This window comes from Parasteatoda tepidariorum, chromosome 1, assembly GCF_043381705.1.
Source record: "Parasteatoda tepidariorum isolate YZ-2023 chromosome 1, CAS_Ptep_4.0, whole genome shotgun sequence".
Lineage (NCBI taxonomy): Eukaryota > Metazoa > Arthropoda > Arachnida > Araneae > Theridiidae > Parasteatoda > Parasteatoda tepidariorum.
The window spans coordinates 103688915-103715754 of record NC_092204.1 but is presented as its reverse complement, the minus strand read 5'-3'; the positions used below and the strand labels follow the sequence as shown (position 1 = coordinate 103715754).

The window sequence follows — 26840 nt, the reverse complement described above, 5'->3', positions numbered from 1 at the left end:
GTTGTTTGAGCTCGTGGGGCTAATAGAAGCCTTTCCTTATCTTTCAGGTAAGGTATATTAGGAAAAATTTAAAAACAAGAAGGCAAAAAAGAGTGTTTTTGTCAAGTGTAAATGTATTATTCAGTTTGTGATTTGTCTCACCTCTCGGGCTGTCCATTTCATGATTCGTGACTCGATTTGTGAATATGACCGATTGTTTCCTATAAATGATGAGTTCATATGCCTTTTGTTTGTTACGTGAGGTAGTTGATTAATTTAGTCAAACTTGCATACACCCTAAAACGACACTTATGCAGGGAAAGAAGCACAACAACAGAACATTTCATATTTTCGAACATTGGTCCCACTGAAAAATGATATTTCTAAATTTATTCTATGACATAAAAATTTTAAAATATCTAACGAAACAAAAATCCATCATGAAAAATAGTAAAAGGGGCAATACCTATAACGCAGAATTTTCAGTTAAACATATTTTTCATCCTTTTTTTTCTCCCTATTTTATATTAATTTAGGTTAAAATTGAGTAACAAATTTAATATTTAACATTTTAACAATTTATGGTTATGATATACAGCATGAAACATCAGTGCCCTTTTTCTGCGTCTTCCACACACGGCAAACTTTCAATTAATAATTTTTCAAATTAGCACTTTTTTGCAATTATTTATATCTAAGAAAAACAACTATTCATTATTGAAATTGTTTTAATTTGCAAAATTAATTATGAATAAATATTTGAATATGAATGAAAAAATTTTTTTCTTCATAATACTTATTTTGGATTTTATATTTTAATACAAATATAATTCCGCTAATCTAACAGATTTTTTTAGTAACTATTAGGTTTTTATAATTGAAAAAAATACTGAAATATACTTTTGCTTGTGATTAGAGCATCAGAAGAAAAAAAATATAAAAGGGACTCCGGTTTCCTATCTGCGTCAAAAGGTAACGCAACGAATATTTATAATGTTAGTTTTAAAAAAATGATGTCGATTTATTCAGACAAATTTGAAAAAATAAGCTGTAAAAAAAGTAAAAAATTAGATTAAACATTTTAAAAGGTAGAACAAAAACGAAGTAAATGAATCATGAAAATGAGTGATGTGAGAAATTATACAATATCGTATACTGCAGCTGTTCTCTTCAACACTTTTAGTTATGCGGGCCACCACCTACTGAATATACAAATGTAAAAGATATTAATATAATGGTAAATAGATGCTTTTTATATGCTTATATACGCATAACGAATATAGATATAAAATGTGCACTTATGACGGTCATTATTTTGAGAAAGACGCTCTACGAAAAGAGTTAATTTTTCTAACAACTGTGATGACACTTAACTCTCTCAATCGTAAGAAAACTTCCAAGACAAGTGATCAAAGTAAATCTCGACTAGCATCCGAGGTCCAGTACCACTTTGATCATGGCCCCCCTTGTGGGCCGTGGCCCAATGGTTTGGGAACCTCTGTTGGATAAAGTTAGCTTAAAAAAATTGATACTGATTTATTCGGACAAGAAACATGCTTTACTTTAAGGAAGGAGCCGTGGTGGTTCAGGGAATAGAGCATTCGCCTTCCATTGAGGTGACCCAGGTTTGAGTCCCAGCAATGGCTGGTCGATACGAATTCCCCAATGGTAGGCGGATTATGGGATTATGGAATCTTCACCGGGATAACCGTGGGAGTTTTTCGTGATCTTCCTCACCAAGTAACACAAATGCATGCAAGTTCCATCAAAAAACTCTCCACGAAGTTTAATTTGGCCCAATGCTTGATACAAGAATTTCCTTGCCTTCTGGGTTGGGTTCAAAATTACAAAGTTATAGAGTTAAACATTGATAGTCGTTAATCGGAATGGAGTCTGCAGTTGAGACTCAGAATTGACCGGTTATAAAATAAAATTAGGTTTTGAGTTTTACGCTACTTTATAAAGAATTCGATTGCATATCCCACAAAAATAATCAGCAGTTGGGTATTTGCACTCCAAGAAGAAGACAACCAATATTCACGCATATGACCTATGAAGTCAGCACCAGCTAATCTTTATCAGCAATATGGAGTATTAAAGTTTCTCTACATGACTTAAAATACTACACCACATCAAATTTGTTCAAATATCATTCTTCCTAGTCTACTTCTTTTACTTAAGTTAGATTTAGTATTTGTTTATGTATTTTGTTGTAACCGTGATATATTTTTGTTCAGTGAACCTGGCAATTTCGTAATGAGTTTGTTTACGTCCTACATGGTTTTGTGCCTACCTTTGTGTTAAGTCCTTGCGCAAATATATAGTGGTAGAATTGAAATCTTTGTGAAAGAATCTTTGCGAAAGAATATAGGCTGTGTTGCTTTGGCTTACTCGAAATAAAATGGAAAGAGCAGATGCTAACGTAAACAAGTGCCGTGTTTCAACACTTAATCAGGATCGAGATAAACACACTACGTCACTTGCAGTTATCCTATTGATTAAATTGTTTCTGCTGTATAAAATTAGAAAATAAGATTATTATTTTTTTTTTGTTGTTGTTGATAATCATATTCTGCTCTTTATTTTCAGATCCGCATTCATTCGATCAACACAGATTTTTTTTAAAAAAAATAGGGAAACGCAATTTTTTTTTTTTTTTTTGCTTTAAAAAACATTGAATTTTACGACTTGACGTTTGGTTAATGATTAAAAAACGAGCAAAACTCACTCTTTTTCCAACAGAGTCAATGAGAGAAAAAATAAGTTAATAAATAGTTTTTATGAAACAATTTCTAGTTCATTTTCGTGCATTATAAATGCATTGTTTGTTAATTTTGGTCAATTTGCGTTTATCGAGTTTCCAAATTTAATTTGCGAATTGTCTGGGCGTCTATTTCCTCGTTATAAATTTTCGAATGTTAGAAAAATTCAGGTTAATCGCAATAAAAGTTTAATTTATTAAAAACATTTCAAAGTTCGTAGCCTAGATAATCTATACACCTGCCGCCAGAAAAATATCATTCACGAGTTACCAAACAATCATTTCAAAAATGCGGGAAATCACAGACATTTGTCACAGAACAATTAACGTGTAGTTTGATAATCGAAGAATGAGTTAGAATAATAAAGAAAAAATATATTTCCTTACTTAAATGAATAGATTAGATATATTTAGCGTAATGCATAGGAAGTATACTTTAGTTAAGATTTATAATTCCTAAAAAAAAAGTAGGTGCATCTTGAATTTTGCTGCTAATTTTAAAACATTGAGAATATGAGGCACACAATCACGTCACATAAACACGCTATCGAGATGAATGGTTTATATTTTGTTGCTATTATTATTTTGTGTTGGAAGAAATGAATAGCAAGATCTAGCGATGTTTAAATTTCATTTTGTTTTTTAAAGAAAAAAAATATTTTTTAGGTTAGAAATTAAAAATGCTATTCATTTCTTAACTTCGATGAAAATAAAAAAAATAAAAAATTAAGAAATTTTTTATTAATTATTATTTTATTCGTAATAAAATTGATGAATAGTCATTTTCATTGTGTTGAAGTTCGAAAATTAATAAGAAGTGTTACCATTTTTTTTCTTTAAGAACTAAATTTACTCGTTATAAGATTTTATTTCATTCACAAAATTCATTCATTCAAAGCACTATTTTCTGAGTAAATTGTTCAATAAATTGAAATTCGCACACCACCCCCAAAAAATTTAAATTTGGTGGAAAATTTGAGATGTATGTTAAATGTTAAAAACATAAAAAAGTATACTTTCTGACTTAATATAAAAGAACATGGAAAAAACAAAACAAGTTTGACTTAGAAAGAGACAAACCTAGTTTAAATAGCTCGCCATATACTTCATATGTATTAAGAATGCATTTTCTGTCGTTATTTAAAGTTATTCATAGATTTAAAAAAAAAAACATGGGAAAATGTGTCTTCAGATTACAGTTGAGTCTCGATTATTTGGACCACTACTCACTCTGATAACCGAAAAATTCGGTTAAAGCGAAGAGTATAAGAAAAAGAGTTGATATAAATGTAATATATTTAACAAATACAAAATTTATTAGAGTACACCACATACGATTCATTAAAAATCTTACTTAAAAACACTTAAAAAGCATACTTTACTAGAATGAAAGAGTTTTTACTTAATAAGAGTCCTTAATAGTTTTTTTTATATGAAATTACTTAGGAGATTTTCTACAGCAATGTGCAGCATTTATTTAGGGTTAACAGGAAGGCTGCTGTCGCCTCTGCTTATTGTTCTGTACAATAGCACTTTCAATAGTCCATCTGTAAGAAAGATTTTTATAGGTGGATTTCTCATAGTCACTCACTGTCCTCATCATCTTCTCTAGATTCATTTTCATTATTGACGATACTAACTATCATTTCATCGGTCATCTCGTATTGTCCGTCAGCTTGTTTTCCCAAGTCCTTGGAAGATAAAAGTCAGAATTGTTTTCGGCAGTAGTTTTAAAAATAAAAAATAAAATGGAACAAAAAAAAAATTCCTTGAAATATTTGATAGCTCTGTTAAAAGCGGAAACTCGTATAATCGGGACTCTACTGGGCTTTGTTTTCGAAAGTGTCATGAAAAAAGTATCCATTTTAAAAGGGCTGATTTATTTTTTCACAGATATCTGACAGACATACGAAATCAGTCAGGAATAAATGATGACTAAAATTGTGTTGCTTGTAAACACAAAAGTAAACCTAAAGACTCGTGGCAACTGTTATCAATGAACTTTTCACGAGTCAACCAATTATACAACACTACCTTTAACGCCCTAATGAAAGCGTTTAAATCACTATTCTTTTGAGAACTTATGGGAGTAGTCGACGTTTTGGAGTTCTTTATACAATAAAATATGCTATTATATCCATTGTATTTTGAGGGAAATATACCATAGTGTATCACAATTATCATTTTTAAATGAATCATAGTTGCGTCCTCTTTTCATCTGTTAAAATGGAGCCCGGCATCAATGTTTTCTTAGTTGTCTTTTATGTTACAGCATGCTTTAAGAGGAGGCCGTACCACTTTTCATCACATATTATCTTTCACCTCCATCATTAATTAAAAGTATGGAAAAAAGTGAGTTCAGACAAGCATAGAGTGAACCATGAAGTTTCAAATACTAAAAAAAAAATTTCAGTTTTGTTTTTTCAAGAATTATAATTTTGAATACGAAATTTACGGTAAACTGTTACCATAGGAAAGTATAAACTTGCAAATAAAGAGTTTAAATGCAGTATATTTTGGAGTTTTATTACCAGAATTATCTCTTTTCTTTTCTTTAGGGAAAAAAAAAAAAAAAAAAAAACAGAAATGTTAAGACCATAAAAGTACGGTTATTTTACCACAATTTTTTTTTCTCCGTGCAGTAACCGCAAGGCTTATGCTCTGACTTAACTATTTTTTTTAAAAAAAATGATAGTTTGAAATTCTTAAATAATGCTTTTGGGACAGCTTGAGTATGCTAAGTTTGTCACAAACAATAATAATTCATAATCAAACGAGAAGATTACGAGAATGTCTTCTATTTAATTTTTTATAAAATCCAAGTGCAGCTGGAATTTTTTTGAAATTCGTGATGAAGTTTCAGCACCAGTCAGATACATTTTGAAAATGCTCCCGAACAAAATTCAAAAACTAAGGGAAAAAATTGCTATTTCTTAAATAATTACTTTTTAGAGTAAATTTTTAAGCTCTAAAAATGTGCAGAACATTGAAAAAGTCTATGAAGTTTTTTTAAATTTATTTATCCATTTAATAATAAATATAAATACAGTAAGTAATCTTAAAGCGCTAATTCACCTGTTCTATTATTTCTATTGCTCAGAGACTTTAGAGCTTTTTCTTTTCTTCTTTTCCTTTTTTTTTTGTAATAGCTTACGACTAAAAAGAGCTTTTTCAGATTTTTAATTAAAACACGAGTATAAGAAATACTACAAAATCCCATTTGATTATTGTACATGTTTCAAAGATTACATTTTAGATTTTTTTCAATCAATTTTGTTTTCCAAAATAGTATGAAATGTGCCCACCAATGTCAAAATACGTCCTGAAAAAGTTTCTTTGAAGAAAACAAGGATTTCGTGTCCAGTAAATGTGTCGAAATATTAAAAAAATAACAGATTTTCAACTAAATAAATAAAATAAATTTTAAAAAAAGCCTCGAGAATGTAACATTAAAATTTGGAGGTTAAAAAGACATGTTGTTAAAACGCCATTAAATAAACGATTCATTTCAATAGAAATTATAAATGAAAATATAAAATTCTTCAAAGGAATTGTTTCACAAAATTAACACTTCCACCCACTTTGGAAAACATTATTTCTAGAAAAACGAGTCGAATGTTTAAACGAGTCTAATATTTAAGACTTATAAAAAGTTGATATATTATGCTTCGTTGCATAATTTAAGTAGACGGGTCTTTATCCGTTTGATATAACCTCTTTATTCAAGTTATAATTTGAGAAACAAGCTAATTTTTTTTTAACTTTCGATTTCAGTTTCATGAAATTATTTTATCTTCTAAGTCTTTGTTTAATCTCTATCAAATGTTAAATTGTTTTCTTTACGGCTAATCTTTGGCGCAATTGACTTAAATCTCTAAATTCTACAATTTTAATCTCAAAGCCGCATAATCTTGAAGATCTCGAAAAATCGACATTTTTTTTCTCCAGTTCATCGACCTATTTTGTAAATTGAAAAACTTTCATGCTATCTGGACAGAAATACCGTATTTATTACAAAAATAAATATTCCAGGTGACTTTAAAAAAAAAATTAAAGGAAAAAAAATCTATTATTCTTTCGTTCTCATAAACAAGCTAATCCATCCATTCTTACCAAACACCTGCGACAACAATTCTTCCGCAAGTGTCATTTATACCATCCTATCACCATCATCATCAGCGGAAGACAAATGCTTTTGGTCATCTTCCTGGTTTTCTCCAAGGGTGGAAAATCGAACAATTCGCTTGATTTACAACATTCGAAACGAGACTCTTTAATACATCACTATCTCTGTCATCAGTAGTAAAAACTAAAATTTACATTTACACCTCATTAACTTCTTTTTAGATTTCCCTTTAATCCAGTTCTGAAAAACTGTTACATTTCTTGACCAACAAAGTCACGAAACGGCATTATTTACAATCTAAAGAACAGCGGTATATAGAAAAAGAGAAAGGGGAACAAAAAAAGAACACCCCCTTAGCTTCTATCTTTTTTTAATTCTAATTCTTGGTGGCAACGCACACAGATTAAATCGTGATCATCAGAATGTGGCCACTGCCAGGGAGGGTGGAAAGTGTCTTCTTTAAGCCTAAAGGTCCAACCCTGCCCAAAAAGAAGATCTAGATTACTGAAAAAGTCGTCTGACGGAATGTAGGTGTTCTATTTTTTTCTATATCTTCTAACAAACCCTTTCGGGTTTTTTGAAACTCTCTTTTTTCTTCTCACAACTGTAAACTTCCTGTTGTAAAATTTGTACGTTGACCTATTAGAGGTGTTGTGGTATATAAGAATCAGTATCATATGGTTTCAGCATCAATTTCTTTCGAATCTTCATTCGGATAAGTTTAAAGAGTTTTTGAGTTTTACACCCGACTATACAATGACTTTAATGAAAGTGAGTGTTTATGTTTCTTATCATTGTTGGACAACTTTCATCTTTTCATTGTCTTGAGATTTACTTTCAGTCCGGATTAATATTTATTATTTTTCTGAACATTTTTAAGTAGTTTGAAATTTCTTAAAAATGCTATCATTTTTCCGAAAATTAGCATTTATTTTCTAATTTTTTTTGGCAATGTACTTCGTTGAGATGGAGAAACTTTAAATTTTAAGTTACTTCGATATTATGGACAGAATAAATATAGTTATAATATTTTTAAAATTTTTGTAAATTAATTCTTTTTCTTACTTTTTTTGTTATCACTGTTAAGTTCCTTTCAAAAATGCTAAAAATTTCTTGAAAATTTATGTGTGCATATTTTTTTTAAAAATATAACTTTGTAAAAATAGATATTTATGCTAAGAATTTTAAATTTTAATTTATCCTTCTAGGTTATTAACTGAAGAAAATGTCCTAAAAATTCTGAAAATCTTGTGTTTCATTGCTATAAAACTTTTTAAATTTAGAATAGCATCGTTTATATAATAATTAAAAAAATTCATACGTCAATATTAACTCTTTATTATATGACTTAACTGATTATGAATTTTAAAGTTACATATGAATTTATGACTTTTGATTGAGTTTTGTAGACTGAACAAAATATCTTGAAAAACTTAAAAGAATGCAAATTTTTAAGTTTTTTTTACATTATTTCTCAAATGTTTGCGTTAATCTAAAGTTCTGCGAGAATGCTAAAACTTCTAAAGATTTTATATTTTAAATTATATGTTTCTTATAGACTATATATTTCTGAAGATTTTTTCCTGTTTGTTTACATAAACTGTTTAACGTAGCATTGCAAGTGATTCTAACGATTAACTTTTTGCTAACATGAAAGCAATTTTGCTAATATATATGCTTATATAAAACATTTTCATGCAATATTATTATTCAAGATATTTTAAAAACTACTTCTGAAAACGTAAAAATAAATGATAATTAAACAGAAAAAAAACCATCAATACATATTTAAAAAAAAAAATTAAATGCGTATATTTTATGTAAAATTAAAACTTTTTACATTATCATCAGAAACTATCATAATTTGAATTATGCGAAGTTTACTTTTAGTTTTGAAAGTATAGTAACAAAACAGGGGCAAGTTTTATGTGAAAAACTATTAAACTTAAATTTTGTCTTTATGTTGGTGCATTGAGTTCTTTTTTTTCATTAGATTTAATATGTACGTAGTTATACTTAATTCTCTCAATGAATACAAATTTCACTGCTACCACTCTTAAATTTTTTCAATGATTACTGAACTCCTATAAATATTTTACTTATTCACGACGAGTTTGGTGGTTTTTTTTTTTTTTTTTTTTTTTTTTTTTTNATATGACTGAGACAATGCAAAATTTTTTTTTTTTTTTTTAAATAATACAACAATTTACTTATAATCTTTTGAAATATGTATATAGTTGAAAATTTGCGTGTAATTCATGTTAGAGTTATTCTTTTTGTGTATCTGTATCCATTTCAATGTTTAATGTTAAAATTATTACTAGAAAATTTAAAAAATAAAGTGATTGTTAATTTTTAGGAATTTTTATTATTTCTTTTATTTTTGCAAATAACAATCTTTTAAGTTTGCTTAGTAAGAATGCAATAATAAAGAAAAATATTCTCTTGGAAAAACAAATTCTCTATTCAAGATTAATCCTATTTTCTATTTTATATATATAAAAATTTCAATGAGATAGAAAGTTAGGAAATTGAAAATTAGTGTATATTTTCTGGAATCTAGCTAACTTTTTACCAAACCAGGTAACTTTTTTACAAATTGCAGGTCTCCGCTGTTTTACTTCTAACATTTGCTTCCTGTTATGCAACATATAATAATGGTTATCATGGGGGCGATGGATATCATGGTGATAGCAACGGTGGATCTCGTAAAGTTCACATTGAGTCACCAAAAATTCACTTGGATGGTCCAAAAATTCACCTAGACAGTGCAAAGATCCTATTGGACAGGCCCAGCATTCACGTTAAAAACAGTGCACAAGCCCATGAACTATTGGGCGATGATGAACCAATTATCTTAGAAAACGACAAGCCTTTATACATTCGCAAGTCTCTTCATGGATTTCAACCATCTGCCTCAGCAATCCTCATTGAAGGAAACCACGGTCATGGTGGATACGGTTCAAGCCATGGTGGATACGGTTCCAGCCATGGTGGATACGGTTCAAGCCATGGTGGATACGGTTCTAGCCATGGTGGATACAGTTCAGGCCATGGACATGCATCAGGATATAGTTCAGCAAAAATTGTTAGAGGTAATTTTAATTTTTTCTTTTTTAAGAAATAAATTATGCTTTTTTCATTGTTAAAGAGGTACATTCTATATTCAGCTACACTCTATATTTCCCTAACAGTTTGATGGAAAATGATTGTAAATAAGCGACTATCTCAATAAGGCTGCAATCTCAATAAGATGTGTAATTTCAATAAGGCAATAAGCTACAACCTCAATAAGATGTTAAATATAACCATGATATCGTAAATGTTAAACTATAGAACATTAAAGTTTTGCTGATTTTTTTATTAGACGCAAACTTAAACCACGCTCAAGTTGAATCATAATAAATTTTACTTCAACATTAATAAAAAGCTAAGTTTAACAATGTTTTTGTCCATATTGAACTATGGAATTGTGTATAGGATTCGAATAATGGTTAATTTTTGCGTCAGATTGATTCAGTTCGATTATATATGAAAATTGCAGCAAATTCACATTATATTGAGACAAAAAATAATATTTCAAGCAGTTAAAAAACAAGATTTCTGCTTGCTTCTTTATCTTTTTTCATTTAATAATAATTACAATAAGGTACAATAATTAAAAATACAAATACATAATATGAAAAAAATGTTTTACATTTGTTTAAAAAAATTGTACTTATTTCCAAGCGTATACTGAGAGTCCAATATTTTTATGCTTAATAACTGGTTGGGGAAAAGATCTTTTAACTCATAAACGAGTTTTTATTCTGTGGGCTAACATTCTAAATATGAAATTTTGAAAGTCAAAAGTTTAGAGCACTTGCACTGCCACTTCTTTAAAAAATTACTTTCAGAAGAGCTCTTTTAGTTAAAAATTCAAAATTAATCATAATACAAAATAAATCATTAAAAAACTTGGAATATGATGTTTTTCTTTGTACATATCATAGAGCAGTGATTCCTAAAATTCTAGAGTTCCGAAAGTAAGAGCTTTTCTTTGACATTTTTGAAACCTATAATTACATTTAGATCGAATCAATATTCCCTTATTTGCTTAATATTTCGACTGCCTTTGGCAGATTATTAGGGATAAAGTGAATAAGAAAAAAAATGGCAAGTTTTTATTTTTAAAAAATATATATAATTTTTCTAACAATAAAATAAACAAATTATGAAAAAGACAGGTTTTAAATAGTTTTTTTCGTCTCACTTTTCAAATCAAAATAGAATAACTAAATTCGTTCATGAAGGAAACAGGCTTCCCTAATATCCATTTTTAACGTTTATTGCAGTTTTTCTTAGTTTTAATTTCAGAGAAAATCCTAATTCGTCTTATTTTATTCATTTTTGACTTATATATGTGTACACAAAAAGCATTTATTAAATACAAAAGAAAAAAATTCGTAGAGTATACTTTCGCAACATTTTGAAATATTTGAACAAAAATTTTGCATTCGCCCTCCATACAGAATTGGAGTAGAGAGGAAATACGAGTCTGACCTTTAAACAAAAAAGCAAAAAGTATTTAAAAGAAAGTAAAAAAAAAATTAATTCATGCAACCATAAGAATAAACTAAATTATATGTTGGAGATGAAAAAGAAAGGAGACTAAAAGTTACTTTTTGAGATTACAAGTCACAACAATGTGTTTCAGATGCTTCTACACGGGGGGAAAATGTATAGTCAAAACTACCAGAATGTGGTAAAATAAACCTGGCTCTATAGGAACATCAAAAAGTTGTTAATTTTTGCCAAAGTGCTTAGGTAATGATATTCGAAAATTTAACAATAAAATGTGATTTTATCATATGGGATAAAATTTGATAAATGTGGTAAAATTTGGTAATTTTGTCATGGTAATTAACATTTATTTGATTAAATTTACATTTCAATTTTCTGTGTTTTACGAAATGTGTGGTAACAAAAACTGCAATTTTGAACACTAGAATTTCCGGTAAACCGTTACCATTTGAACGAAAAAGTTAACAAATAAATGCTTACCGGAATTATGGATTTTTCTTACAAGAAAGGTCATTACTATACAGTACAGTAATATTAGAATATTAGACGGTAATATTGAAACCAGAATTTTTTTTCTATGTGTACAAATTAGAGAACATCCCCATAATTACTACTTCCATTCCTAAAAAAAAAAAAATGACTGAATCATTTAAAAAATAGAGACTCAAAATTAAATTGTATCTAAACACTAAACAGCCGCCGTTCAACAAACATCATAATTGGGTCAGCTTCTCGTGATATACCATTATAAAAAAACAAATGACCTCTGCAACTTTGGATGATTAAAAAGAATCGTCTCTTCTGGTCAAATTGTTCTAACACGAGAAAGAACTCATTTTTCTAGGCCAAGAGCATCCGTTTAGGCCGAAAATGATATCAGTCAGCAATTAGCCACAAGCAATTGAAGTCTGCTAACAATTTTCTTGTTTGTATTTTTTCTAAATGCTGGCTAACTTTTAAGCAATTAAGTTGAAGTGTTTGTTAAGAATCGAAAGTAACCGGCGGTTAAAATATAGTCTTTTTTTAGAACTGAATGTGTGATTTTTTCAAAGAAAATATAATGAAAAGTGAGCAAAATCTGAAAATAAATGTGAGTTTCTTTAATTGAATCTGTAAGTGGTTTTGTAATTAAAAACACAATACTGTCTAAAGAGCTAGAAAGATCCTTATTAGATAAGATTTGTTACTCATTTTAGTTCTTCTTGTTAACTTTCTTTTTCACCCTTTCTTTATTTTTGTCTTATCTGCGCAATTATCTTTTTTAAGTTAATGAAATGATTTTTATTTTATTTTAACCGTAATATATTTTTCATTCTTTTAGCATGGTCTAGTAACAATTAAGATGTTTTGTTTTATTTCAAATTGCATATACTAAGAATAACGACATCCAGTTGAACTAGTTTAGATAATTTATTGAGTTGTATTACAATGCAGTTTTAATGACTTATACAATTTAACATTATTTGAACCTTTTTAGTCCTATCTACAAGTTAATTATTTTTAATGGTCATTAAAACTGTTCCGTTCCAAAATTCAAATTTTTTTGTTCCTACAGTAATGCATTTTCAATTACAATTATTTTGTTTTCAAATTTTAGTATCAATTACCATATTTTTCTTATGTTTATTTTAACACAAACAGGCTTCTCTAGTTAGCTAAGATTTAATTTTCAGATGTTTCAAGAAATCTTATTTTAATTATTATAATTTAAAAAACCATTTTAATGAACGAAAATTGTTTCTGCTAAGAAAACTTTTCCAGAAATGCAGAAAGAACTGTAAATATTACATAAAAATGGTCAAAATCGTGACAGATAAGATATCGAATTTCACATGTTTTTCAGGTTATAAATAGTTTAATTTTTGAACTTTTATATCTATGTCAACTTAGTTCTGGATATACATTGCATTCATATTGTGTTGTGAGTTTCGATTTTTAAAATTAGTTGGATTTAAGTTCGTATCCTGCATGGGTAAGATAATTGTCAGTTATGACAACATAATTTTTGACTTATAAAATTAGTGGGATCCAAGTTCGTATCGGTATGAATATTAGATGTAAATAATTGCATAAAACTACATGATTTCTGACTTCTAGAATTAGTAGAATTAGAATACAAGTTCGTATCTATATGAGTAGATAAATACGAATAATTACATAAAACTGTATGTTTTTTGACTTCAAGAATTGATGGGATCCAAATTCGTATCTGCACAAGTAAATAAATCTGAATAATTACAAAAAACCATATGATTTTTGATTTCTGAAATGGGTGGCATCCAAGTTTGCTTGTGTATGAGTAGATAAATATGAATAATCGCATAAAACTGCATGATTAATGACTTCTGAAAGTAATGGGATGCAAATTCGTATTTGCATGAAATGATAATTATTAAGAGTTAGAGCTAGAAATGCAAAAAATGTTCTTCTATTTGATCCCGTTTTTTTACAATTCTTAAATTAATAATTCGCAAAATAATAATAATATTAATAATAAACTCAACTTAAATAATAACTTTAAGACTCATAATGGGATATTTGAAGCAATAATGGCAAAGGCTATTATTTACTTTGTGAAACTACAATTTTCATTGAATCAATTCCTTTTGTATTTTCTCTATAAATTCATCGTCACACTATAAATTTTAATGGCACATTTTATTTACTCCATTTATAGCTCCAGCTACAATCGTTGCCGCTGCTGCACCCCTCATAGCACCAGCACCCATTGCCCATGACGCCATCTTCGTACGCAGACCAGTCCATGTTGCAAAGGAACTTGTACCCACTCAAGATCACTTGGAGAAAGCCCATTTCGAACGTGTCATTGTCAGTGGCGGATATGCTCACGGACACGCTGGTCACCCCACTGGTACCGTGGTGCACGCCGTCCCCATCTCTAAAGCTATACAAGAAAAGACAGTCGTCTATGAAAGGGCCCCACTTCACAGTGCTGGACATGGAATTATCAGCTACAGTGCTTATCACTCCCCATCTCCCGTGGCTGTTGGACCAGCTGTAATTGCTGATGCTGGTCATGGTTATGGAAGTCATGGCTATGGACTTTCTGGAGGCAAGGATGTTCACCATGGTTATGGAGGCTATAAGAAATATTAACTTGCTTTCTAAAAGTAAGTATAAAAGTCAAATACTTCATTGATGTTTTGTACCTAGACAAATTAGGAAAACGTCTTCGGTAAGCACATGAAAACAGAAGAAAGTTTTATGCGTGTATAAAATTTCTTTTAAAAAAAATGTATAACTTGTTAAAAAAAATTCTGGTTTGTATCAGGAGATGGGCCGAATAATGTTTAAAATTGATCCAGGATTGTCAAAACTGTACAAGTATCATTAATCTATTGGTCACAGCAAATACTTTTATCGCAAAAGAAGCTCTCCCGAGAAAAACCGTTTTTGAGCATATCCCTAAATATGCTTAGATCTATTCATGATCCTAAAGATTTGAATGATTGAAGAACCAAGTAGGGTGTGTTCGACGTTATTAGCAATAAAAAATGTTAATTTATATTGTTATTTTGAAATTTTTGAAGAATTGTTTGAGTTTATATTAGGATCACTCTTATGAGCAGCACTCGTGTATTGTTTTAGGTGCATTACATGTGATGAATTAAATTTTTCTTGCACAAAGTATGTTATAAATGCATCTAAAATAATTTTTGTCTCTTACTAAGACTTTAAAATTGGATTAACATTTCTTTTCTTTTAAACAATCGAATCTTCCTATGTAAAAAATATTCGTGCATAAAAGGTGTAACTTTATTTCACGCATTTTCCAATAAAATATTCACTTTCAATTTTTCTTTTAAAAATGAATTCAAATTCATGTCAATTTGGGATTCTGTATTTTCGTTTTGTGTTTAATTCATATGTTCAGCATCGAAATTTCCCCTTATGATAGAAAGAATTATAGAAACAATTATCGTCTGTCATCTTATTGTCATTATACAGTTGTTAAAATTGTGTCTGTTTTTTAAAAACAGGATTTTCTTAGTTCTGGAACATTTCGAAAAACTACCATAATTTGCAGCAACTTAGCATATTTTCTAGAGTAAAATTTTGGACGTCTTTAGCCGAGTTGTCTGCTGAACCTGCCTCAGGAGATTTTTGTCAGATTCAAAATTGTGAACGTGTATTGCAATCAAGTGGTTTAATATCAATATTTTCAAAAGCTATTGTTTCATATGCCAGTTACGCAGCTTAATTTTTGTTATTCTTTTTCTCTAGGTTGGCAACATGGCAAGCCTGCAGTTTGCTTATTTAGATCTGATGACTTTCAAAGTCAAATATACCGTAAAGAGCTTATTTTGTAAATATTCATAGAATTTACTGCTTCATTTATTTGTAAATAAATTATGCAAAAGAAACCGACGTTGTAATAAAGAAATAAATCTGTTACTTGTACATAACGCCTTTTCATTTTATGCATACCTTTATTTCATCTTATTTTAAGTTTTGAAAATTTTAAAATTCCTTTTGCTTATAGATATTAGTACCTAATTCTTCCATGATTAGCAGTGTGAACAGTAATTCGATTCAAGTGATTTGGTAAAATAATTAGATTCAAGTGATTTGAATCAGTGATTCGAAACATGCTATACGGATCAGTGGTTCAAATGACGTGAATCATATCACTAATTCGAATCTATGGTGATGAGATTCAAATAGCTATTCGAATCAGCGATTCAAATTAGGTGATTCGGATCAATGATTCCAATGAAGTGATTTGGATCAGTGATACAAATGTTGTTATTCGGATCACTAATTGGAATTAAGTGATTTAACGAAATAATGGCGAATCATGTAATTCGAATCAAATGATTTAAACAATATCCAATTTAGAAATACAGTCTCAGTTCACTTACCTAGTGCACTTTTTTCCCTTTCCAACTGCCGATCGAATGAAAAATCTATTAAAACATTAGAATTCATTCAAATGATTAAGTAAGCCAATTATACCTTAATTTTTAATATATATGTTGCTATAATATGTATGTATAATTTTAATATATATGTTGCTATATGTTAAAAGTACTTTTAAATGCAGCAATTAAAGAAAATTAAATTTAAAAAAAAAAATTTTTTTTATCTAATATATCGAATACTTTCAATAGAAAATTTTAAATTACAAATGATGAATGGGAAAAAAACTCTACGGTTTAGCAATTTTTTTTTAAAACTTCATATGATACTGAATCACTGCGAAATAAAAGTAAGAGAATTTCAGGAAACAATAATTCATTATAATTTAAATAAATTCCTATAAAATTAGCTGATTCGAATCAATCGATTCAACATGATTCAATTGATTCCAATCCAATAAATTCAGTAATTCGAATAATCACCGATTTATTATACAACATGCGAGGAATTCTAAATTCCGACTTCCTTTTACAACACTTAGTTTGTGGCTTAGTGTGGTACATAGATTTAATATGATAATACACATTACCAAGTTTGAAAATTATGGGTTAGTAATCGGGGAAAGTTTAGTTAATTATATAGGAGAGAAAATAGGATACCTGCAAGTGAGGTTGTGTGGGTATCTCGATCCTGATGGGTTGTTGAAATGCAGCATTTGTTTACGTTAGCAACTGTTCTTTCCATCCTATTTCGAGTAACCCAAGCCAGACAAGTATGAATTCTCTTAAGTGCCACATTCTATATTCTTTCGCAAAGATTTCAATTCTTTCACTGTATATTTCTTACTTAGCGCAAAAACAGGAGCGAAGCCCTGTGGAACATAAACAAACTAATTGTGCATAGAAGTTGCCAGGTACACAAAACAAAAAATATAACATGGTTACAATAAAATGCATAAACAAATAATAAATCTAAGCTAAATAAAAGGCGCAGACGAGAAGGAATTATATTTCAACAAATTCGATGCGCGATACAGCGCTGTATTTAAATAACTTCACGTTAATTAACGTTGTAACTTATGTGGAGAAACTTAGCTTAACTTTATCACGCCATTTTGCTTATAAACCGCGATGGCTCAGGGGATAGACCATTCAATGAGGTGAACCGGGTTCGAGTTCCAGCGATGGCTGGTCGATACGAATTCCACATCCGGCTTGCCCTGACCTCAGTGCCGACGTGAAATATCCTCAGTGGTAGACGGATCATGGGCTAGAGTCACCTTGCCGTCAGGCTAACCATGACAGGTTCCCGTAGTTTTCCTCGTTATGTAACGCAAATGTGGATTAGTTTCATCAAAAAATCCACCACGAAAGCAAATGTTTCCCAATACTTGATCCAGGAGTTCCTTTGTCTTTTGGATTGGGTTCAAAATGACAAGGCTACGTAGTTGAGCATTAGTATAGACGTAAACCCAAAAATTGGGTCGGCTGTTCAACGACGGTTATAAAATAAAATAAAATTAGCGGCTGGCGCTTACGTCATAGGTCACATGTGCGATCTTCTTGAAGTGCAAGTACCCAATTTCGACGTTGTATTATAAAGATATTATTGGACATTAAATTTCAGTTTCTTGTGCCACCCCCTAAAATTTGTTAGTAATGTTAGCCTAGCGAGTGGTATAGGTATATCATAATACTAAACGTGGCAATGTTTAGATATTACAGGTTAATATTTAGGGAAAATGTAGGCTTTTATGTATGTGGTCGACGGTTTCATTATAAAGGTTAATATTGACGTTATAATTCGGCCTCCTTGTGAGCATCTTAACTCGTCTATAATTTTGTGGCATGGTGTAGTACATCGTACCAATATATCTGACTCAGTTGGAAAATTGTAGGTTAATACTTAGTTAAAACATAAACCATTCTGTAAGTGAAGAACATGAAAGGAACACTTGTTCCGACGACACAGGAATTACTTAGGCCCCCTTGAATCCCCCCGCCCCCATTTCGCGTATAATTTTGCTGCTTGGGATAAAGTATAGGTATATTGTAATTATAAATGGGACCACATTTGAAAATACTAGTTTAATAATTAGGAATATATAGTATATCTAGAGAACGCAAGGCGTTATTAGACCTTACATTATCAAAGGGAATATTGAGAACGAAAATTTAAAATATTTTCTTTAAGAATTACCAGGCAGTAAAAAAAAAAAAGAAAAAAAGATCTTTTTAAAATGAAATTCTGTAATAAAGAGGAAAAATTGATTACCTCCTTTAATACACAACTGTTACAGGTTTCGAACGCACGCACTTTTGAATTGATTGAAACTTAAATTTTCATAATTTATGCGGAATTTATTTCAATTTGTTTTATATTAAAAATTAAGCGTCCATTTATAGGAATATTTTACTTCTAAATATGTTTTTGTAGTATTTTAGTAATGAAACTACACACTGTTTCCTTTCGTTCATGTCCCGCAGTGGACTGATCGTTATGACGCGGTTCCCAGCAGACCACCGAAGTCAAGCATCACTGACTGCGGTCAGTGTGCGGGTGGGTGACCACTTGGATCAGTCTGCGTAGGGACCGAGGGTGTGCGGTATGGGTCCTCGTTAAACTGTTCTACTGTAAAGTGCTCGACTTCGCGTACAGGTCGTCGGGCTACCGAAGCGGGGGTGCCATCCCCTCTGCAGAGGATCAAAATTGTGATGGCATGTCTTCGGATCATCCTCAGGGATGTTTCCCAGATCGTCGCCAACAGCCCATTGTGCAGCTCTAGTGCGACATAAATGAACAAATCAAATAAAAAAATCCTTTCGTTCATCCTATTCAAGTTGTATGGTAAAGTGCTTCAGTAAATTTTCTGTCTTTCAACTTGAAGAGCAAACCTTTCTTACAGAATATACAGGAATATACAGAATTATGAAAAATATACAGAAATGCGAACAATTCATTTTGGGAAAAAAAATTTAAAATAAGTATAGTCAGTTTTTCACGTTTTTGGAAAGCGTTGCATCTCTATAAAGTGTGAAAATGAAATATAATTTTAAAGTTGAAGAGATCTTGAGCGAACCATCCATAAATATGTTTAAAAATAATACAACACAGGAAGTTAAAAAAGAAAAAGAGGAAGGAAAAAAATAGCTGTGCTGTAAAATCTTCCTTTTTATGAGTTAAATCCGATCTTTATGACCAGCTTTAATATTCTCCCTTTTTTACGAACGCCACTCATTAAAACTCTTTTTGTTTGTGTCCACTATTTGCGCCGCTTATTCGAATAAACTTATTATTTCCAATTCAATCTTTAATCTGAAATTGTAGTATTGTGAAAATCCAAGTTCTCGATTAATATAGATTTATCGATCAAGTTTTCATAACATCTCCTGTAAATTAGAGGAATGCTTTAAAAAAAAGGTTTAAATTAACTCGCTATCATTACGTATTCTTATCGCAGAATCATTCGTAAGTATTCTATTCATAGAATCATTACGTAGAATCTCCGATTGTTGAAACTAGTACTTTAGTAAACTTAAGTTTGATTTTTCCTGAGACTTTATATCACTTTTGAACACTTGGATTGCGTTTTTGATTTTTGATGAACACTTGAATTATGCTTGCGGTTTTTGGTGAACTTTATTTTTGATTATTCGGGATCACGTCAATTATTAAGATTGTAATTTTGTTTCACTTTTGACTTATTGCCGAAAGCTTGGATACTTCGCTTGTTGATACATTTCTAAACTTGACATCTTTTTAGTTGTGATTACTTATTTTTCAAAATATCACTTAATTGAGTATATTATTGTTTTTGGTATTTTATTATAGATACTGCAAATTTATAATCTTCATTGTTTAATGTTTAATAATTTATAATATCATATTTCTAAATTTAACGTATATCTTCCTTACCAGAACAATTTCGAAGCTTAATTTTTGAAGTATCACAAGTATCGGATAAAACTTTGAGTGTATACAACTTTTTCTAAACTTCTAGCTTATGCAACATGAAAAAGTATATTTTTTAGTTACAATATACCATCTTCAGCGTCCTATTTAATTATTTTTTAGATTTATTAGGTTTTTAAACATGACTTTGTGAGCAGGTAGTTTCATTTTTCCTTCAACAGATTCCTTAGAACTGTATTGGTTAAGTTTAATTAAGTTGCCATGCATGGCTTTATGAGTGGATGCATGTTTGCACTCGTTTCCTATTTAATGTATTTAGACTGTTGATTTTTTAAGTAAGGAATTTTTAAATATAATATTATGTGTGCGTACGCTTCCTATTTAATAGATTTTTTTAAAATTGTATCGATTCCTTAAGTTAAATTATTTTTCAAAGTTAATTTTGAATGTTTGTCGCATGAAAAAATACTATAATATTGCTTAAAGATAATAATTTTGACAGTAGCTTATTTGCAATATTCCATTACATAACCGTATCTTCGTATTTTAAAACTCACTCAGAAGACAATAGAACTTTTATTAAACTCTCCTTCATGGGAGACTCAGAGAGTTTATCTGGTTTGTGTTTACTTTATATTGAAAAGAAAATCTTGAAAATTTATTACAGTTTGTCAAGCGGTAACGGGTCATTAATCTATGAACAGTTGACCTCTGGTGGCATTCGTTTGGTCAGCGTGGGGTTGAGACATTAATTAACTAGCTATTACTAGGAAATGACCGTTGGTCACTTCGGCGAAATCTGGGTGCAAATAAATAGCTTCTTAAAATTTTCACATGACTCAAAAAATATGTAAGACGATGTTAACGCCTCTTATGCTTTAGATTTTGCATATTGGAGATATTTTCAGAAATATGGCATCCAATCCTGGAGCGTAGGAACAATTCGTAGCTGCGACAATTCGTTTTGGGCAGAATTCGTCACGGTGACAATTCGAACAAGTCGTTACGGTCACAATTCTTTGTTGCCGTAATTTCTTGATTTTAAAAAAAATTAGAAAGGTTGGCAAGTTTTATTTTCGTCTTGCTAGAGCCACATTATAGGGTATTGGCTACTGTCTGAGAAACATTCCTGAGGATGATCCGAAGCCATGCCATCCCAAGTTTGGTCCTCTACAGAGCGAATAAAAATAAGACAGGGAAATTTTGCTAAAGCTAGCACAAGATTAAACATTAAAAAAAAAAAATTCTTCAACTTATACTGGGTGTTTTATCGCAAAACTAGAACTTTTTAAAATATGAGACCAGTAAAAAATTGAATCATAAATAGTTTCAAACAAAATTTTTAAAAAATAGAATAACCTAAAAAACTTTTGATTTAAAAATCGGATTTTTGCTGCAATTTTAATGGCTCAAGAGGCAGACTTTAAATAAGTTAATTAAAATATTTAGACTATTTTCTGAGTTTTGAAATCACATAAAAACATAACTTTCTCTTTAAAAAAAAAGTTAAGATGCATTCAGATTTTTGACGCAAATTTTAAAGAGTAGTCACACTTACGAAAATATGATCCAAATAGTTTGACGAGGCGTTCAAGCCTCTTGCCGTTAATTTTACATTTAATCATCCTAAATATCTGTAGCGATGGCATATCTAAATTCATTTTCATCGCTAAATATCTGTATAACTATTTAAGAAAATCAAAATATATATTTGTACGGAATTTAAAAAATATCATTTGTTTCAACGCAATTTTTAATGCTTATTTAATTTAATAATAATAAATTTTTTACTAGAAAGGTAAATAAATTTGACATTTACGAAAAAATTCTTATTCAAAGTCACTTTTAAAAATTGCCGATAACTTATGAAGTTATAACTACATTCAAATCGGACTTTTTATCGGACTTTTTAACTAAAGGAAAAATGTTATTATTTCAGTACCTGCGCTGTTTAAAACCTCTACTTCAATTATTAATAGCTTAATAAATTTTTAATATTTTTTTATTCATTTTTAAAATTTAATAATGTTTTATTATCACTTATAAGCTATTTCTTTACATTCAATAAATTTCATAAATCTGCTCAGTTGCAACGTCGTTTAAAAAACTAAAATAGTTGTTGGATTGTTATGCTAATTTTGGATGAAATGAAGTATTTTAACTGCCACGGCATATTAACAGTTTAAGAAATGATTAAGAATCAGGGCATTTTGCTCCCATTTATGACGCTTATGATCTCTTTGTCAGTAACAATAAAAATTAACACCCTTCCCTCTTAGATGCATGCGAATAAATTAAATATTTCCTTAGCTTTTGTAGAAGAATTTTGGCTTCGGAAATGCGTGCATTTCATTGTAACTGCATAAAAATTCAGCTTCCACGACAAATTCTTTCTGCGACGAGTTGTACCAGCAATGAAATTGACACTCCGACGAATTGAGTTCACGACAAATCGTTTCTCTTTCAAATTGTGCCCGCCACTATTTGTCTGTGCGACGAGTTGAGCCCATGATGAAATTGTCTCTGCAGCGAGTTGTGTTTGGTGTGAAATATCACTCTGACAAAATGTATCCATGACAAATCGTCTCTCCAGCAAACTGTGCCCAGAACGAATTGTCTGTGCGACGAGTTGAACCCATGGCGAATTGTCTCCGGTGGGCGTTGTGTCAGCAATGAATTATCTCTCCGGCAAATTGTGCCCAGAAGGAATTGACTGTGCGACGAGTTAAACCCATGACGAATTGTCTCCACTGGGCGTTGTGTCAGCAATGAATTATAACTCCGACGAAATGCATCCATGACAAATCGTCTCTCCAGCAAATTGTGCCCAGAACGAATTGTCACTGCGACGAATTGCGCTCAAGACGAATCATCTATAACAATTGTGCACGACGAATTATCACCACGAGGAATTGCGCCCATTGAATTAAAGTAGAACTATTGGTTATCACGAGGTTGTTTATCAGGGGGTGGGAGCTGTGGCGTTGCATGTTAAATAGAAAGATAATTAGAATATGTTTTTTGAATTAAGTAGTTTAATTTGGAAGTATAAAATGCAAAATTTGAACGAAATCAGTCACAATGTACTCAAGAAATTATATTTTAATAAGACAGTTTTTTAAAATAAGATAATTAAACTATTGGACCGATTTCATTCAAATTCGTATTTTGTTATTTAAAATTGCAAACTTACAAGTGATGTATAATTCAAAATATTTTCGACTATTATGAAATAAATTCATAAAACCAATTAACAGTTACATTAATAATTATTGTTTACATGAAATTTACTTTGAATAAAAGAATTTTATAGCTTTGTGCAAAAATTCTTCGATTTGTTTAAAAGAATCTCAAAACATAGCGAAATATGCAGGAAATAAATAATTAATATTATGGGGACCAAAATTTTGACTGTTTTCCTACTAACTATTGGCGGCTACCTCTTGTACTTTGAGGATAAGAAATCTAAATATGTCGAAGGAAAAGGTATGCTTATTCAGAGAAAGAACGTATTTGTCTCTGGTTTTCTAACTTAAAATGTCGCCGAAACTAATTAATTAGCATGGTTAAGGTACTGACATCGAACCATTACGATAGAGTATTGGCTCATTATTACTTATTGAATGAGTATTAGCACGCTTTTTATTGATTGATAAAGTATTAACTCACTTACTGCTTATTGATTGAGTATTAACTCACTTATATTACTTATTGATTGAGTATTAACTTACTTATTACTTATTGAGTATTGGCTCACTTATTACTAGCTCAGCATTTTGTTGTTTACATGTTTCTCTTAATTCGTTCACGCATGCAGGTCACAGTGTTTTTGATAAGTTAAATTTTTTAAGAAAGTCAAATAAATTGTCAAGACAAGATGGAAATTTTTTTAAAAATATGATGCCCAATCTTTCATATGAATCTTCAGTGTAAGAAATTCACAAGTAATTAAGATATCATTCACAAAATTAGGAAAGCAAATTTAAATAAACGGAAAAGAGAAATAAAAATTTCGTGCAATAAACCTTAAACGTGCGAATACATAGTATTTCTCATGTGAATCAAAATCTAATTTTTTAATGGTGATGTTAGTGACATTGATGTGTCATTCATGATGTGAAAATAAATAGTGATGTTAGTTAGTGATGTAACGGTTTCATTAATGGGTTTTTCTGACAAATTTTTTTTTTTTTTTTTATTTACCAATATTTTCTATAAATATTTTAAGACATTTGTAGACATTTTAGAAGCTATAATCCCCCCCCCCTTTTTTTCACAATAAATCGGTTTTAAATTAATTTCGCTGGTGCGAAGTATTATTAAAAAAAAATCGAAAACTGTCTGCCAGAAGTCATAAAACTGATCATTAGTAATCCATTTAGCTAAATTGAAAAAAAAAAGAAAGAAAAAAAAAAAGCTTTGTATTTTATTTAAAAGCAAGGTATTGATATTGATTCATAGTATTGATTCAAAGCGATTTAGACGCCACCTATGCCGTTGGTTTTTGCATGTTTGGAAACTTAATTGTTTTTGAAATGTTTTATAAAAATTTGTAGCCGTATGCTGGCATTTTCAGGTTATATGACACTTATTCGTTCACATGAAACATTTCCTATGAATCATTTATAAAAAATTTAAACTTTCTTCAAGGTGATATAAAGTAATCAGACTATTTTTAAAAATTTAAACAACGTTACAAATAACAATTTCGTGTTATAACCCTTACTTAGTTTGTTATTTTTTTACCGACATTGAACAGCCGATTTTTCTGAACTTTACTTCCTTATTTAAAAGAACAGAACTATTACTAGAGCATTTTAAAATTTGACCAACTGAAAAAAGAAAATGAGGCCTATAAAAATGTCGTTAATTTTTTTATTCTATTTATTTTCTCTGCACTTTACAGACTCATCTTTAATTGATGATAAACTAGATGGCAGCACCATAAACTTTACTAGTATAATTTTTGATGTTTTTGATTTTTTACTGTGAGCGCCATCTAGGAAATTTTAATAAATATATAAATATGACATAGTATTTGTATAACAATATTTTGAAATTTTAATTAGATTATATATATGACATAGTATTTGTATATTAGAATATGTAAAATAATTCTTTTTTATTCTATATTTTTTAAATGGTCCCACTTTTGAATTTGTAAATTCGAATAAATCATAAATCAATTTGAATAAATCAACTAAATTATCTTAATAAGAAACAAAACTATTTTGGCGTTAAAGGGAATAAATTATGACTAATTGAATAATAATAGTATTTTTTAATTTCTTTGCATTAGGAAGATACATTGATTTAAATATCGGGCTACAATGAATGAATAATTAAAATACCGCTTCAGAGAAACTATAAGCCGTTAATATTTATAGAATTTAAAAAAATTTTGGAGGAAAATTATAACATTAATGTTAATTTTTGACGCTAATAAAAATGCATTGCTTTGTCAGCAGAAAAAATATTTTTAATTCATTCAAAATAGTTTTAAATGAAAAAAAGAACTGAAATGAAAGAAGCAGTAATTTGAGACTCCGAGAATATGATGAAATTCTTTAAATAGTTTTATTCCATATTTTAATGTATTTCAAAAGTATGATTCAAAAAATAACATTAAAAAAGAGAGGAAAAAATTCAGCGGAAGAAGTTAATTTAATCTTAATATTTTATGTGATATAATCAATTGGGTTTTAAAATCTTCATTAATAAATACATGATTTAAAAATGAAGCAGAAACATTACGGATCTAATCCCCGATAAGGAGCTCCTACAGCTTGCTCCAATGTTTTTTATCTTTTAAATATTAAACAATCGTTTGATGCTTGACCTTTAGGATGAGCCAGTTTATGGTTTTCACATGATGTTATTATTGTTTATTTAATAATAATTCCCTCATCAATATTTTTAATAATACTATCGGAAACCAACCACTATTAAAAAAAAAGTTAAAATGTTAACGAATAATATACAGATCATGATTTTTAAATAGACTTATGAAACATTCCTACTGAACCTAAGTTGAAAAAATATTTAATTTGAAATGATAAGCTTGCTTTCAAAGCATTTTAATTTACCATGAATCCGTTTGTTTATACCTTGGCATACAAAGATTACTAGATCGAAAGATTACTATTACTATATCGTTGATAGCCAAGGTTTATACCAAAAAGTGATGGAAAGAACGAAAATTTCAGAGCGGTATCATCAAATCATCTTTTAGAAAACTCTAAAATCACCAAGTTTGGGAAATGACCCATTGTTTTTTATTTTATTTGTTTATTTACTTATTTATTTACTTATTTTTGTTTTCATCTTATTTCAAGATTGATGCTCTTAAATACTGAGAGCTTACTTCTCAATGGTTTTCTACGCAATGCTGCCATCTATTATATATCTTTAAAACCATTTCACTTTATGTTTATTAGTTGAAAAATTCTAATCTAGATGTCGCAACTAATACCATTCCTTAGATATGAAATATCTCAGCTTATTTGTCTTATAACGTAAGTCTGTATCACTGTTTTTCCCTTTATTAAAAATCAATGACAACTAATTTTGAAATCTGTCTGTACTTAATTGATGTAGGTTTCAATTGTACATTTTTGA

At 29.7% G+C, this 26840-nt stretch overlaps 1 protein-coding gene across 1 annotated transcript; it reads left to right on the top strand.

Moving 5' to 3' along the window:
• Positions 1-7470: 7470 nt before the first annotated feature.
• Positions 7471-15813, top strand: LOC107449734 (uncharacterized). The gene is made up of 4 exons (XM_016065366.3): positions 7471-7637; positions 9472-9961; positions 14107-14560; positions 15675-15813. The coding sequence occupies exons 1-3, from the start codon at positions 7623-7625 to the stop codon at positions 14544-14546; spliced, it is 945 nt and encodes a 314-aa protein (XP_015920852.1). The 5' UTR covers positions 7471-7622; the 3' UTR covers positions 14547-14560; positions 15675-15813.
• Positions 15814-26840: the final 11027 nt, after the last annotated feature.